At 43.1% G+C, this 17,690-nt stretch overlaps 1 protein-coding gene across 1 annotated transcript in view; it reads left to right on the forward strand.

Annotated features, from left to right (window-relative positions):
* The window catches only part of MIF4GD (MIF4G domain containing), a 336,773-nt gene extending 320,329 nt beyond the window's left edge, over positions 1 to 16,444 (forward strand). Inside the window, exon 6 of the mRNA XM_044085031.1 lies at positions 14,781 to 16,444. Coding sequence (XP_043940966.1) covers positions 14,781 to 15,008 — 228 coding nt within the window. The 3' untranslated portion in view covers positions 15,009 to 16,444. The remainder of the gene's footprint in view (positions 1 to 14,780) is intronic.
* Positions 16,445 to 17,690: the final 1,246 nt, after the last annotated feature.

A 17,690-nucleotide genomic window follows, 5' to 3' on the forward strand; every position in this document is an offset into this window, starting at 1 on the left:
TGCACGTGGAGCTGCTAGGCCCCCTGCATCTATGTCTATCAAGGCTTTTGCTAGGGCTAAAGCAGCTAAATCTTCTAAGGCCTTGCCTGCAAAACCCCCCTCACACAGGCCTTCCTCTAGTTCCCAAATGCTCAGCCTGGCTGAGGATCTCATTTCTTTGATCAGGGGATCCCAACCTCACCCTGACAGGGCCTCTCAACCCCCTCCAGAGAAGAGGCCTAGAGCAGAGCCCCCCGATCCAGTTTCTACAGACTATTCCTCGGATGATTCAGAAAACTCAGAACCTCCCGAAGGCCCATATTCTCCTTATGAGGATTCTGATGCAGAAGACTCCATTCCTTCTGCCTCTCCTCCTGAGGAATTTTCTTTTGGGGAAACCTTACATGCTATGAGAGAGCATTTTCAATGGCAGGGCCAGGATTTTTCAGATTCAAGGAAAAGGCTAAGGATTTTTTTACATTTACCACAGCATAGGCCTTTAGCCATTCCTCCAGTACTAACAGTTGTTGATGATGCATATAATGATGCTTGTACTGCCCCTGACCGTCTCCCCCCGGCCCCTGTCAAGCCCGATAGATATTACAGGGTCCCGGGCACTCACTTTCATTCGTATAAGGCTCCTATTGCAGATCCTGAAACCATTTCACAGGGCCCCAAAGCTGTAGCAGCTGCCTCTGCCAGAAACCCCCTCCCCTCTGATAGAGAATCTAGAGCATTAGAGAGATGGGGTAAAAAGGTGTATACTTCTGCTACTCTTTCGGCTAGGGCCTTAAACTGTCAATTCCACATGATACAGTATCAGGAATTTTTGTTAGACCAGCTAAATAAAAAACTGTCCTCTCCTGAACCTATAGATTGTAAGTCCCTTCAGGATTTGGTACATAACACTTTAAAACAGGTCAGTAATCATTCCTTAAAATGCGGCTATGATGCACTGGAGGCTTCCTTTAGATCAGCTATGACTGGAACAGTGATTAGAAGGCATGCATGGTTAAAAGAACAATCCTTACCAGACCATGTAAAGTCAAAACTCCTAGATGCTCCCATGGAGAAGCAAAGTTTGTTTGGTTCCCCTGCACAACAAGTGCTAAAGAAGGTGGAAGAAAAAGCAAAATCTGTCCAAACAGTCAAGGATTTCTTACAGGTCCAGCCTCCAAGGTTTAGTAGAAATTGGCCTTCGAAGAATTGGTCCTTTCCAGATACCTCCAGAGCACAGAGAGGCAGAAATAGGTGCCCAAGAGGCAGAGGTCAATCCAGAGGTGCCTACAGGGGACGTCAGTGGCAGCCTAACAACCAGAGAAGTACTGCCACAGATCCAGCTACGACCACTTCCACAGGACAGACACAATGACTTGGCTCTGATACCGCCTACCAGGGAACAACTGGAAGCACCCTTAGGCGGAAAGCTAGCCTTATTTTCCGTAAACTGGCATTACATTACAGGAGACAAATGGATTTTACAGACCATAGACAAGGGCTATAGGTTTCACTTCCACACTCTACCAAAAAAGAGAGGAATGCCAAACCTACCACCAAACCAAAAAACAAACGCTCTAGAACAAGTCAACCACCTACTAAGGATGAGAGCTATAGAAAAGGTACCTCCCATGGAACAAGGGTAAGGATTTTACTCCAGACTTTTCCTAGTACCAAGAAAAGAAAACCAATGGAGACCTATTCTCGACCTGTCCGCCCTGAACATATCTCATTGTACCAAAATTCAAAATGCTGACCCTACAGCAACTTCTTCCCATGCTGGGCAAGGAGTCTTGGCTGGTGACTCTAGATCTCAAGGAGGCATACCTGCACGTCCCTATACGACCAGATTGCAGAAGATACCTCGGATTTCTTGCAGGATCAGAGCATTATCAATTCTCAGCATTGCCCTTTGGCTTATCTACTGCGCCCAGAGTATTCACGAAATGCCTGGCATCAGTAATTGCTCATTGCAGGCTTCAGGGAATTCAGATTTACCCATACCTGGATGACTGCCTAATACAAGCGGACAACAAGACCAAATTAACAACAGATTTGGAAACGGTTATACAACTACTACAAGCCCTGGGATACACAGTCAACATGAAAAAGTCAAGGCTGGTACCATCCCAAAGGATAACATTCCTGGGTGCAGAACTGGACACATCAAATCAGATGGCATTTCTCACAGCAGAAAAGCAAAAGCAACTACCACTCTATTTCATGGCATTAACACAGAACCAGCTTACAGCAAGGAAAGTCCTGCAAGCCCTGGGCTACATGGCATCCTGCATAATATTGATACCACATGCCAGGCTGCATATGAGGAAGTTGCAATGGTACCTAAGGAATGTATGGTCTCAACACAAGCACAGTCTAGAAGCCCAGATTCCAATAATCCCATGCCTGAAACAAGAATTCCAGTGGTGGGCTCAGGCCTGTCAGATCAACAGAGGACTGCCTTTCCACAAACCTCACCCAAGCCAAACTATCACCACGGACGCCTCAGACCTAGGCTGGGGGGCACACATGGTGGACAAGTGTATACAAGGCCTATGGACACAAGACCAGCTGAACCTTCACATAAATCTAAGAGATGCTGGCAGTGAAGCAGGCACTACAGACATTCAGACCTTTTCAACAGGGTCATTTGCTGATCAGGGCGGACAACACCACAGTCATGTGGTACATCAACAAACAGGGAGGAACACACTCATATCCTCTATGCCGGATGGCAATGGATCTGTGGAATGTGGCCCTGAACCTCAACATTCAACTCCAGGCAATATTTGTGCCAGGAAAAGAAAATATACTAGCAGACACCTTAACCAGAACTACCACGGATGCCCACGAATGGATGCTGCATCCAGACATCTTCAAAACCATTACAAAGAAATGGGGACTACCAGAAATAGACCTTCCCAACATTGCAGGCCCTCGAACTAACCGTATGGTTTCTCCACTTAGAGTAATGGTTCAGACAGCCCAGGCTGTCTTCCCCTGTACATATCATTATTTTGGCTTCTCAAAAAGTATCTACTAAAGTGTCCAAGAGCAAGTGGAAAAGATTCTCCCTTTGGGTTTTGAATAATGAGCTTGACCCTTTCCCTGCTCCAGTTTCTGCGGTGCTTCAATTTTTAGCAACTCCTTCTTTTTTAAAGAAGGAGCAAGTTTGTCTATAGGTTCATAGGTAGATACTAGGCTATCTGCCCTAGGGCATTTATAAGCCTAGCCAGAGTGTATTTGGCTTCCGCCTCCCTATTAGATTAGCCTACTGTTCCTGTGTAAAGTAGGTCACAGAAGGTACCCTTTTAAGATCAGTTTACTGTGCCTCTGTCTAGCAGAGACACAGGAGAGATCCCAGAGGTGAATTTGCGATTTCCCATCCATGCATCCAAATTTTGCTTGAAGAGGGTCAGCGAGGGGCTATGTCTAACATGAATTGGGATTCTATTCCAGAGTGAGGGGAGCCTCTGGGAAATGAATCTGTCCCTCCAGCATGTCCTATTTATTTTTGTGCTGAGGTTTAGGTCCCTGGAGCTTGTAGCTCTAAGGGACTTGGATTTTTTGAGGTGGAGCATGTCCATTAATTCTGGGTTTGACATGGCTTTGTACATCAGGCATAGATCACCTCCGAGTAGGCGGTAAGCAACTGAGTAGAGCTGGAGTTTTAGTCGAGCTGCATAGGACATCCATTTGTAGCCCATGATCCTCTTAGTGAGGTACTTTTGGGGTCTCTCCAGTTGCTGCAGGTGTCGAGTAAGGTACATCCCAAAAGGGGCATTGTATTCAATTATGGGCCTGATGAGTGACGAGTAGAGGGGCACAATGACCTCTCTTGATCTAGATGTGAACCCTTTCGTGATAAGGTGGGCTATGTAGAAGGTCTTTCTAACCACTTTGGCAACGTGATTATCAAAGGAGAGATTACTATCTACGTTGGTCCCCAAATCTCTAATTACTTCTTCCGTACTTAATGGATTACCACCTATGTGGTAATTTGTGGGCACCTTGTTTTTCCCAAAGGGGATGACTATGCACTTTTTAGCATTTAGCTTGAGGCCATGGCTCTGGCACCAAGCATCCGTCTCTGTGAGACCCTTTTGGAGGATGCTTGTGTCAGCTGGAGATTCGATTATGGCCCCCAGTTTGCAATCATCTGCGAACTTTGTCAGCCATAATCCCCCCGTGTTAGCCTGAACCTCAGAGAAGTATGTACCAAACAAGAGAGGTCCCAGAACTGAGCCCTGTGGGATGCCACTTGTAACTGGTTTGGATTCGGACATGGCACCTACGATTCTGACGTGGGTTCCATCTCTGAGCCAGTTGGCAACCCATCTTGCGATATAGGGGTTGATGTTTAAGCTGGTAAGCTTATTTATGATGCCCGAGTGGAGTATTGTGTCGAAGGCTTTTGCGAGGTCCAGGTAGGCTGCGTGGACTACCTTGCCCTCATCTATGGCTTTGGTAACTGTTTCAAAGAAATCAACTAGGTTTAAGAGGCAAGATCTGCCCTTAAAGCCGAATTGGGTAGGATCCGGTGTCTGGAGGCTCCCAATGTCTTTGTTTGAGTTCCATGATAATACGCTCAATAGCTTTACAGACCAGACTAGTCAGGCTTATGGGGCGCTAGTTTCCGGGGTCCGTTGTGGCACCACCTTTGTGGAGTGGGACCACTGTAGCTGTACGCCATTCTTTGGGTACATATCCTGTAGTAAGGCTAAGTTTGAACAGTAACTTAATGTGAGAGTTCAGTTCTTCTTGGAGCTCATGTACGAAGCAGCCTGGGACACGTCCGGTCCCATAGGTGCTGTGTTTTTTGCTTTGGAGAGGGCAACTTTCAACCTTGTATCTGTGATGTCAGGGAGGTTACATTCAGTTGGAATAGGCGTTTGCTCCTTTGGGGGGGGAAGGAGGGAGTTTGCGCTGAATCTGTCTGCCAGGATGTTGGCTATGTCTGTGGGTTCGGTATATTTTGTACTGTTATGCAACAATTCAGAGCATATCTGGGAGTTTCCGCCCATGTTTCTGACATAACTAAAGAAGGCCTTGTGATTATCTTTAGTGTCTAGGGCAATTTTTCTTTCAAAACTGGCCTTTGATGATTTTATGAGGGATCGAAGTTTCTTGCTAATACTGATCAGAGATGCCTTCCCTTTTTGGGATTTTGCTCTGTCATGTAGTAGCTTCCTCCTTCTGTTGTATAGCTTATTTATGGCCGGGGTCCACCAGACCGGTCTCCTGTTTTTGGAGGAGTGAGTCTTGGTTTTATTTGGGATAGCACGATCCATGCATTCCTGCAGGTGCTCATAGAATGCATTTGTAAAGGATTCTGCAGATTGGGCTGTATTATTCTCTGGGCCAGGGGCTTTGAAGGATTCCACCTCAGTCTTGAGAAGTGCATAGTTGGCTTTTGAGAAATTCTTTAGTGATTTCCTTGGCTCGGGGTGGGGACATGATATGGATGTCCAGGGAAATTTATTTATGGTCTGATCTTACCAATGAGGGGTTTACCTCTGGTGTGGAACAGAGTCCCCATGTTGGTGATGACCAGGTCCAATATGTTGTTCCCTCTTGTGGGAGTGGTGACCAGTTGTTCCATTGCGTTAGAGTTTATAAATTCAAGGAACTGTTAGGCGAGGGTGTTTGGGCTTGAGTAGTTTTCCCAATCAATGTTTGGGTAGTTGAAGTCACCCAATAACATAGTGTTTGGAGAGACCTTCATATTCTCCAGTGTTCTCAGGAATGCCAAGTGGAGTTCCTGTAATAGGGAGGGTGTTCTGTAGCAGGCTACAAACTGAAAGGCGGTTTTGCCCACTGTTAGGTGCGCATGGATGGTTTCCGATGCTTCGTGCAGTGCCACTAACCTGGAGGTGTAGGTATCTTTGAATATAGATACTCCCCCTCCTTTTGTGCTTCGGTCCGAGTTTTGGGGCCGAAACGCATGGTATGAGTTATAACCTGGTAGTGCTGGGGTGCTCTCAGGAGCCTTGAACCAGGTTTCTGTTACTGCACAGACATCGATTTTCTCCATACTGAGGAGAGTCTCGAGTGCGTGCATCTTGAGGATGTTCTTCATTCCACATTGCTGCAGTCCTAACTATTGGGTAGTCCGCTGTCCCAGTCGGCCCGAATACCAAAGTATATGGCTGACGTCGGTCAAGGCGCATTAGACTGACGTCAGTACGTCAGGGTACTAATGCGCATGACCGACGTCATATCCTCAGTCTTTTTTGCCGCATGGTCCGATGCAGAAGCAGTTTTGCGAGTGCAGGTTGGCGTTCTGAAAGTTTCTGAAGTCAGAGTTTCAGACCGAATCAAAGTTGGCTAAGTACCCCGTTGGGGAATATTTTGTTTTTTTCTTGCCTCAGTATTTAACCGGATGTCAGAAAAAGTGAATAACTGTATTTCTTGTGGGAAACAGATACCTCATAGGGATTACCATACTTTGTGTATACCTTGTTTAGGGCCTGAGCACGACGTTGTTGGATGCCGCTCTTGTGCTAGATTTAACAAACGCACTAAGAGAAGGTTAGACTGTGCCAGGTTAGTTTTTGGGAAGCGTTGTAATTATAAAATGCCGTCGGATGCTCCGACGCCCGCTTCCAAAAGCGCAAGGATAAAGCAGCAAAGCCTAGAGTGGAAGAACCGACAGTCCCGGACGTCGGTTCTTTAGAAGGCTCAGTGGAGCCGGAGGTTCTGCCAGGAGGTTCTTTGGAGTCTCAGGGAGAGACTTTACTGTTACAGGATGTGTCCTCTCAGGAAGTAGGCCAGGCTGAAGGGGCTTCTCAGGTGGCTGTTCTTCCCTCTCTTCCTAAGGTGGTTAGAGCCTCCCCTTCTGTTTCCAAGGCTTCTTTGAGAGGTAGGCCAAGTTTAACTTCAGTGGGGGTTTCTCCTAGTGCTTCAGGGTCTTTGCCTAAGAAACATATGCTTAAAATGGCAGAGGATTTGATTACTATGATTAGAGGTTCTATGCCCCCTCCTGATAACAGGCCTAGGGTGGAACCTGAGTTTGAGAGTTTTGTGCAGTGTTCGTAGGCTTCTTTGTCTTCGACTGAAGACTTGCAGGAGTATCCTCCTTATTCTGATTCTGATGTGGATGATTCTACTCCTTCAGCTTCTCCTCCTGAGGATTTTTCATTTTCAGAGACTCTGCATTCCACGAGGGAGCATTTTAAATGGGAAGGTCAAGATTTCTCTGATTCCAGGAAGAGGCTTAGGGAAATCTTGTTTGTACCCCAGCATAGGCCTTTAGCTAGACGTCCTGTGCTGAATGTGGTGGAAGATGTTTTGCAGAGGCTTCCCTGAATCCTGATTCTTTGCCTCTTGCCCCAGTTAAACCGGATAGGTACTATAGGGTGCCTGAGGCTCATAAGTATCTTTTTAAGAGTCCTAGGGCAGACCCGGAAACTGTCTCTCCGGGGCCTAAAGGTGTGAAGGCTTCTGTTGTTAAAAATCCTGTTCCTCCTGATAAAGAGGCAAGGGCTTTGGATAGATGGGGAAAGAAAGTGTATACTTCTTCCACTTTAGCCATGAGGGCGTTGAATTGTCAGTTTCACATGTTAAAATATCAGAATTATCTCCTTTCACAATTGAAGTCTAAGGTGGATGCTCTGGCAGAAGGTATTGAGTGTAAAGAGTTGCAGGATTTAGTTCATGTGTCTGAACAGGTGGGTAAGCATTCCTTGCAGTGTGGTTTTGATGCTGTGCAGGCCTCCTCGAGGGTGGCTGCCACTGGTTCTGTTCTTCGAGGCACGCCTGGTTGAGGGATCAGAATTTAGCTGAGCATGTTAAGACAAGGATTTTGGATGCTCCTTTGCAGTCTGATGTGTTGTTTGGTTCGCCTGTGGAAGCAGTTTTAAAGAAAATGGAGGACAAGGCTAAGTCTATGCAAACTGTTAAGGATTTTTTGCAGGTGCAGCCTCCGAAGTTTAGTAGAAATTGGCCTTCTAAGGGATGGACATATCCTGCTTATGATTCCCAGTCTAGAGGTAGGTCTAGACGTGGTAGGGGCAGAGCTCAAGGTTCTTTTAGGCCTAGAACAGGCAGTTCACCTGCTCAGACTTCTGGTGAGGGCAGGGGTCAGTCCTTTCGTAAACAGACCCAATGACCTACCTTTTCAGCTGCCAGTACATTCTCGCCTGGCAGCACCTTTGGGAGGAAGGCTGGCTCTTTTCAAAGAAAATTGGGATTTAATTACCCAAGACAGATGGGTTTTGGATATCATTCACCACGGTTACAGGTTTTATTTCCATACCTTGCCTCCTTTCAAAGGCATGCCAGACATTCCTCCTCTACAAAGAAAAGAGGCTCACAAGCAAATTTCTCTGTTGCTCCAAATAGGGGCCATTCAGCCAGTTCCTGTGCCAGAAAGGGGCCTAGGATTTTACTCTCGCCTGTTCCTAGTACCGAAGAAGGGGAACACGTGGAGACCAATTTTGGATTTATCTATCCTCAACAGTTATCTGGACATTCCCAAGTTCAAAATGTTGACGTTACAACAGCTTTTACCTCTGCTGGGCAAAGATCACTGGATGGTAACTTTAGATCTCAAGGAAGCTTACCTTCATGTGCCTATCAGACTAAGTTGCAGGAAGTATCTGCGTTTTCGAGCTGGAGATTCTCATTATCAGTTCTCTGCATTGCCCTTTGGCTTATCCACTGCGCCCAGAGTATTCACAAAGGTTCTGGCTCCAGTTATAGCTTACTTCAGGCTAAAAGGAATACAAATCTATCCTTACTTGGACGACTGCCTGATTCTGGCTCAAGAAAAGGAAGACCTTTTACAGCATTTGGAATATGTGATAGCAGTGCTAAGATGCCTAGGGTATTCTGTGAACGAAATAAAGTCCAGTCTAGTACCCTCTCAAGACATGTGCTTTCTGGGTGTGAGACTGAATACAGCATCCCAGATGGCCTTTTTAACCCCGGACAAACAAAAGAATCTTTCCAGTTACTTCCATCAACTATCTCTTCAGTCCGGGCTGACTGCAAGGACAGTCCTTCAAGCCTTAGGGTTCATGGCATCTTGTATTCTGGTGCTTCCCAATGCCAAACTGCATATGAGGAAGCTGCAATGGTATCTCAAAAATGTATGGACACAGCACTGTCAGGATTTGGACACTGTCATTCAAATAATACCTTGCATTCAAAAGGAATTTTTGTGGTGGGCTCAGGAATGTCACCTAAACAAGGGACTCTCTGTGACCCGGCCAGAGGCGAGTCAGATTCTAACGACAGATGCCTCAGACATTGCTTGGGAGCTCATCTAAATGGAAAGTGGATACAAGACAAGTGGCCTGCCAGACTACAGCATCTACATATCAACATGAAAGAGATGTTAGCAGTCCAGTTTGCATTAATGGCTTTCAAGGAGTTACTTCTTCCAGGGCAGGTGTTGATTCTAACAGACAACACAACTGTCATGTGGTACATCAACAAACAAGGGGAACACATTCTTACCCGTTGTGCAGGCAAGCAATGATTTTATGGGAGACTGCGCTCAGCTTGCAACTAACTCTTCAGGCAAGGTTTCTGCCGAGCACAGAACTCCTTAGCAGATGTGTTAAGCAGACAAATCATGGATCCCCACAGTGGAAACTGGATCTTCATGTATTTGAAAATTGACAGTGTCATGGGGAACTCCAGACATAGATCTGTTCGCTTCTCCACTAAACCACCAGCTGCCAAAGTTTTGCACAAAGAGGTTTCATCACACAGCTTGGAAAGTGGATGCTCTTTCTTTCAGTTGGAAAAATCTTCATGTGTATGCCTTTCCACCTCTGCCTCTTCTCCCAAAGGTGCTCCTAAAGGTCAGACAAGACAAGCCAAGGATGATTTTAATAGCTCCAGATTGGCCTCGACAACACTGGTACCCATTACTGAGGAATCTGGTAAGGAAGCTTCCATGGCCTTTACCTTTGATTCCACACCTGTTGTCTCAGAGGGACGGTCACCTGCTCAATGTCAAGCTTCACTCTCTTCATCTAACAGCCTGGCATATTCTGTTTTGAAACACAGCAGGTCTCAACTTCCTCAACAAGTTTTAAATGTGATTTTGGAAGCCAGAAGACCTAGTACAAGGAAAGTGTACAGAAAAATGGAAGAGATTTTTATTTTGGAGTGCAGCAAACAATTTGGAGATTTCTGAGCCTAATTTGAGTGTGGCTCTTCAATATCTTACTGAGTTATTGGACAAAGGTTTGTCTTTCTCTTCCATTAAGATTCATGCTGCAGCAATTTCAGCTCACTATGATTGTGACCCACCATTGTTTTCGCATCCTTTGTTCAAGCAATTTCTTAGAGGGGCAAAGAATATAAGACCCCAATAGAGCTCCTACTCCTGCTTGGGATCTCAATTTTGTGTTGGAGAAACTTACTCTACAACCTTTTGAGCCTCGGCTACTGCTGAATTGAAATACTTGTCATGGAAGACTGCTTTTTGTTGGCAATTACTTCAGCAAGAAGGGTTTCTGAATTGCAGGCCCTTATGGCGTAGAGCCTTTTTGATTTTCCATAAGGATAGGGTATCATTACGTACTAATCCTTCCTTTATGCCTAAGGTGGTTTCTAGTGTGGCTTTAAACCAAACTATTCATTTGCCTACTTTTTATGCAGATCCCCAAAATAAAGGGGAAAAGATTTTGCACACTTTAGATGTACACAGGCAATTGCGTTATTATTTAAGCAGGACTAAGGATTTTAGGCAGTCTCAGCAGTTTTTTTTTTTCTTTTGCTTTGAGTTCGCAGGGCAAGCCTGTGTCAAAACAAACTATTTCTAAGTGGATTGGGTTTTGCATTGCATTTTGTTATTCCCATCATGGCAAGGAGATTCCAGCTGGGATTAGGCCTCATTCCACTAGGGCTACTGCCACTTCAACAGCATTTCTAAGGGGGGTGGCAACTAAGGATATTTTGGAGGCAGCTACTTGGAGTTCAGTGCATACTTTCTCTAAGCATTATCACCTTCCTCTCTACTCTAAATCTAGGGCTGGTTTTGCCACAGCTATTTTGCAAGGCATGTTGTCAGCTCCTGCTTCCTTATGATTTGCCAGCCTCCCTTACCTCTGCTTTGGGATTCTACCCAATAGTTAGGACTGCAGCAATGTGGAATGAAGAACATAGTACAGTTTTGTACCTACCATAAATGTAGATGTTCGAGGATCCACATTGCTGCAGTCCAATTTACCTCCCTCCTTCCCTCTGTGTTTAGGGGTGGTTGTGTAGGTGAGGTTATACTCTGGTAATTTTGTATATATTGTACATATTTTTGGTGCAGGAATGTTTGGAGTTTTTGGTTTTGGCCTTGTCTTTTTAGGGTCTTCTGACATCTGGGGCAAGAAAAGACTGAGGATATGACGTCGGTCATGCGCATTAGTACCCTGACGTACTGACGTCAGTCTAATGCGCCTTGACCGACGTCAGCCATATACTTTGGTATTCGGGCCGACTGGGACAGCGGACTACCGAATAGTTAGGACTGCAGCAATGTGGATCCTCGAACATCTACATTTATGGTAGGTACAAAACTGTACTTTTAACCTTCTGGCATTGAGTAGCATTACCTTTAGTTTTTTTTTATCTTTGGGTTGTCTATGGAGGTGGGTTTGTCCTTTGAGCCTTGCCTAAAAAAGGCACTATGGGGGTGGCAAGAGCCTTGGCCAGTATACGAAAGCCTAAGGGTGACAGGTGCAAGCCATCCCTAGCGAAGCAACGTGGCTTGTCGAGCATGGCATCCCAGGCTGACAGACACTGGATCCCCTTTGAATGACACCAATACTTTAGCCAATTGTTGAAACTGATCATTTTGTCTTTATACTGTGGCATCATTCTTGGTGAGGGTAAGATGCTACTCAAGGTCAGGGTCATACCAGCCTGGGCTACATGGTCAGAGAGCTCCTCTGTCTCTCTTTTCATGTAGTCCAGGGAGGTACGTCTCAGGTCATTCACACCAGCATGGACAATGACGGAGTCATACTTGTACTTGCTTTGGAGTGACCTGAGTGCTTGTGTTATGTGGTGGATCCTGGCACCCGACAGGCAGCTTACAGTGACCTTCTCCTTGTTCAGTCTGGTGAGCGGGACGTCAGTGTGTCGGACAATAGAGTCCCCTATAACAAGTGTATTTGGTGTGTTGTTTGGCCTTAAGGGCTGTGACTGTGAGGCACACTGATTTTGTGAGATATGTGATTTGTGGGTATTGTTGAGGAGTGGCTGTTGCTTGGATATCTGCTTAGGTCTTTGCTGTTTAGGCAGATTTTTATTTAGAGCCTCCAAGTATGTTTTTGTGTGTTTATGTGTTGGGTGTGCAGATGCAATAGGTCTGTGTGAGACTGGATCTGTGGTGTGGGTGGTTACCTTTTCCTCCTGACTGACTGTGCCAGTCTTGGGTTGATAGAGCTCTGCCTCCAGTTTGGCTGTGTAACTGCATCTCTCACATGTATTAGAGTTTGTTGGAAGGAGGAGAGGGTTGTCTGTGTACATAAGGCAATTGTGACATTGCCTCAAAATTCCCAGATTCTCCAGCTGGACTGGAGAGTAACCTTGAAACTGACCCTTGGACATACCAGATTAGTATAGGGAACTGTTTTTTTACTGATCAGATTAGGGAAGGGAACTGATTTTTCACTTTATCAGGAAGGACCAATCGGGAGTCTAATACTTATGAGAAGTCAAGGAGGGTGTAGTGCTTTAGTTAGTGTTTCCTTACAAGAGCTGAGCAAGTGCAGGGCTTTAGAAAGAGAATAGAGTGATTACTTTGAGAGTTTGAACAGTTCTAAGGGAAAAAGTGAAGAGCAGACTTTGTGGAGCCTGGAATAGTTTAAACCTGTTTAGGCAGCGCTGCCCAACGCTGCTCAGTGTGCAAAACCGCGCAAAAAGAGAGTTGTAGGGTTTTAAGAGAGAGAGGTCAAGGAGTTTAGAATTGACCCAAAATGGCCAATAAAACTACAGCTTCTAGGTAGTAACCACTCCTCCAGGGACAGGCAGGCTGTTCAGTGTTAACCACTCCCACTGGTGAACACAGAGACTTCCCTTTAGCCCAAGCAAGCACTGGCCTTCTAGAAACTTCCAAACAGTTCAGAACAGCAAATCTGTAACTGAACTTTCTTAACTTTCAGAAAGTGGGGAAAACAAGTTTTTTTTTGTTTTGTTTTCTTTTTGTTGTAGTTTAAAGGTAGCAGAGATACACAAGCAGCAAAATAATCACAACAGTGCAATAAATGACTCCACACTTGAGTGCTAGGCCAAAATCAGGTAAAATGCAGTTTTTAGAGAAAAAAACGATTTTAACTGGCAGCAATTTCTAATTTTCACACAGGGGGGCAGAAATTATTCACTAGCTTCATCCAAGTGATGCAAAGCTTTTCTGAAAGGTATTTTTCTCCTAAAACCACCAAGAAGGATCCCTCACCTCCTTTGGATCTAGCAATTGTGCCACAAGGTCGAACTCAAAAACCTTTTTGAACCTTCAGCTAAAACTGATTTAAAATTCCTGCCATGGAAAACAGCCTTCTTAATAGCCATTACTTCTGCAGAGAGAATATCTGAACTTTCATTTTTTTTTTTTAATCAGGCTCCTTCGTCAAAACCCCCTTGCATCTTTTTTTTTTTTTTTCATAAAGATAGGGTTGCCTTGAGGACTAACTCTTCTTTTTGTACCTAAAGTGGTTTCTGAAAATAACATCAATTTATTCATTTACCAGTCTTCTTTCCAGATCTCTCAAAGGAGAGTACATGCTTCATCTCCTTGATGTACAAGACAATTGCTTTTTTATCTTCACAGGACCGAACAAATTAGCAAATCAGACCAGCTGTGTCTCCTTTTCACCAAAAAGCCGGGGTTACTCCTGTAAAGTCAGTCAAGCTAAAACGAATTGCAGATTGTATTTGGATCTACTCTCAACAATGCATGACCTTACCTTTACCTCCCAAAGCTCATTCAACCAGATCCATGTCTGCTTCATCTGTTTTTTGGTCAAAAACATCCATTGATATATGCGATGCAGCCACATGGTCCAATGCTCATACCTTTGTTACTCTTTACAAATTGGACATCATTTGTAGAAACAGAGCCACCTTTGCTTCAGAAGTACTCTGGAATATCCTTCAGTGAGGGCCTCCCAAGATAAATGTAGCTGGGGATTCTGCCCCTTGGGTTGAGGAAGAGTGAAAAAGGCTGCATCAGATTTTAAAGTTATGTACTCACCATAACTAGTCATCTGTGTTGCCCACTTTCATTCTTCCTCAACTTCTCTTCCATCCATCCCCATCTGTCTTTTCTGGAGAGACCTATAGGATTTTATTTAGAACCCACAGTTCCAGGTTTCAGCCCTTACTTTTTCTGTCAACTATACCTGTCTAACAATAGAGTTCTATGGCAGCAAACTTCATCTGAGGTAATGGGGATGAAGTGGTGCATTATGGCTAGAGGGAGGAGCTCAAGAGCTGGATCTGAAGTATGGAATATGCGTCCGAGTCGATCAGAATCCATTGGTAGAGGAAGAATGAAAATAGACAATGCAAATGCCTAGTTATGTTGAGTACATAACTTTACATTTTCTCTATACTAAACTCTGTACTGAATATTGGCTCTGTTTTTATCCTGGCCAATTAATTTTAAATGTCTTTCTTCTGGAATTTGGGGATAACTCGCCCAAATTCAAGGGTTCCTTATGTATGCATAGGTCAGAGGATGCTTGGGAGAGGAGTTTGAGACCTTGGTGCATGTTTTAAAAAAGTGTGAATAACTGCAGCCTTAACAGTCCATACTACTAAAGTTGTACATTGTATTTTTGTTTGCTCAGGTTGACTGCCTTGTAATACAACTTCATCGTATTGGCGATCAACTGGAGAGGACGAACATGCAGAGGATGGATGAATTGTTCTTCCTGTTAAGAGACGGGTTCCTTGTGCAGGAAAATCTTAGCTCACTTTCCCGCCTACTGCTACTTGAGATCATAGAGTTTCGTGCCAGTGGATGGAAAATGACGAGCACTGCTCAAAATTATTACTACAGTGAAGTGTCTGACTGATGTCTTAAAACCTATATTTGGCAAGAGGCACTGGACTATTTTTTTTTCCATTTTTAAGCTTCTGTATTTAAGGGATTTTAATATGAAAACCACTTAGAGCTTGAGGAAACAGAACCAGCTTGTAGATGGAACGAACACTACAATCTCCTTTTAGGTATTTTTCTCCGAGGAGTGCCTGATCTTTCTGTCCTTGGTAAAAAAATATTTTAATTCATTTGCTGAAAAGGTACTAAAAGTTCATTTAGCAGATTAGGTGTGAAACCCATCTATTAAAATAATAATAATAATAATGTAGAGCTGTAAACCCACTGCCCATCTGCTTATTGTTTGGAATGAACTGTTAAGAGCACCAAAGACTCATTATTTTTAGCCAAATTTACAGACTTTCAAGATGTTTTACTCTTGTGTCATCTCAGTGCAGCACTGCGTATTACTTAAAAGGAGTCATTCTATTTATGTGATACATAAAGTATTCAGAAAACATTTATTGATCTATCTTAAACCTTTTTTGGGAGAGGTATGTATGATCTATACCCAACCTGTTTAGGTTAAAATAACTGTACAGTACTTTTTTTATACAGAGTAACAGCTGGTCTCTAATTTATTCAAAGACATTGATAAAACACTTGGTTATGTTCCAGCCATGATACAGTACATGCAGGGTGTGCAAGCAAAGCATCCATGTTAAATTCACACAGTATACTTACAAGTGGAGTCTCTTTCTGATGAAAAGTTTTAATCTTGGAATTTCTTGTTATGTAGTTCAGATGTATATGAACTTGGTCCGTACAGGAAAAAGCATTTGTCTTACGTAAAGTATGAAAGATGTAAATATGAAACAAAATGTTATTTAAAACTGGTGAATGTGGGGCATTCCAGCTATTTTTAATATCTCTGTGGGGAGTGGACATGTGCTGCCATATGACTGAACAATGTGATAACTTATCCCATTGACAGTCTTGTTGATGGGGCTGTAACATATTACCATGAAAACAAGATAGAGGGCTTTTAGAGTCCAGGAATAACTGAGTAAGCAAGGAAGCCATAGTCTGCATTTATGTGAGGCCCATTTTGGAGTGCCATTTGAATGGTTATATAGTCTGCATTTATAATTTAATGGTAATGGCTAGAATAGCTTTACATTCACATATTGGACATTTTTCTGGAAATGCTATAGGTTTTTGTGGCAAAGCATTTCTTTCTCTGCTATAGCTTCTTTACTGGATTTGGTGTATGGTTATCATACAGCAACTGGACTTGTGTGTCCAGTTACAGGGGATACTAGTAAATCTCTGCCCTTTGTTGTCATTTTCCTGGTTGATTTGGCCCTAACTTCTTGAATGTATTGCATCTGCATAATACAGCATATTTTAAGCAGTTGCTGACAGCTTTAATATTTTAAATATTCTTGCTTTTTATACATTATAGGTTACTCCATACAGAGAAAGGACAAAGTGACATTTAAAAGCAGGTTATCACTAGCACTGCATTATGTGAAATAGCTTGTTGTAAAGCATATAAACAGAGGTGTGCATGTTACAGAATTGGAAAGGAGATTTTGTGAAATACCTAGGGATAGAGCCTTGACACGTGGTAATAAAGCAGCTTTTTTTATCAGGATAGACAGAGTATAAATGAGTGTCTTTGATGTTCATTTTTGTTTTATTTAAAATTCAGTGTTCATGTTTCATATTCTTGTGTGAAATGCATCAAGCAGCCTTACATGCAGTGGAAACCACATTATATCTGATATCAGAGCATATTGAGCAGTATTGTGTTGTGGTCTTTGAAGGGTTGTATGAATGAGAGTTAGCTGCCTTTTCCTTGAAGACCACATCTTTGGTAATAGCACAGCTTGAAGTACTGCAAGAATTTAGTTTTTTGCCAAAAATATATCTAATTTTTGGACATGTTTTTAGACCATGAGTATATTTCACAGTGAAGAACACACATCGTCAATTGCATGTTGCTGTTTGTTTATTTTTCTTTTTACTTTATTTTCCAGAATGAATTTTTGGAGAACACATCTTAAATGTGTTGCTGTTTATTTTTCATTTTACTTTTTTTCCAGAATGAATTTTTGGAGCCATGAAATCTTCCAGCAAAGTTGTATTCAGTTCAGAGTTTTCAGAGTGAAGATACTGAACAGAAAGCCTAGCAATAATTGTGTGCCATTAGCAAACTGTACTGGTGGCCTACCAAAGTTGTCAGTGATTTTTCTTTCATTTCCTGGCTGCAGAAACATTAGTCACTCTGCAGTCAGTTAACAAACAAAACCTGCTATCTTGTACTTTTCTAACAAAATGTTTGCTTCCTGAGCACACACAATATCTGAATGCTTTTAAGATGTTTTAGCTATAGTTACATGTCTTAAAATGTTTTGAATTTTCAGTGTTTGCATTGGTGCTATATTTTTATCCTAAAATGTTATTTCTTCTGTTATGAGTGCACTTGATAGTTGTATGGCATTTTGTATAATTATATACTTTTATTAAGATAAAGCCATGCATTAAACTAGTAACACAATATTTTAAAATAAAATAAATTGATTGATAAATAAAACAAATGCCTTTTAATTTAGCATAAGCAATACACACATTTATTTTACAGTAAGCACTTTTGTCTAAAATATAGACATTCAGACTGTAATAGATAATTTATCAAGAAAGTGTCTGTTTTATT

The sequence above is a fragment of the Protopterus annectens genome, chromosome 10.part0 (genome assembly GCF_019279795.1).
Source record: "Protopterus annectens isolate FY-2018-M chromosome 10.part0, PAN1.0, whole genome shotgun sequence".
In the NCBI taxonomy this organism is placed as follows: Eukaryota; Metazoa; Chordata; order Ceratodontiformes; family Protopteridae; genus Protopterus; species Protopterus annectens.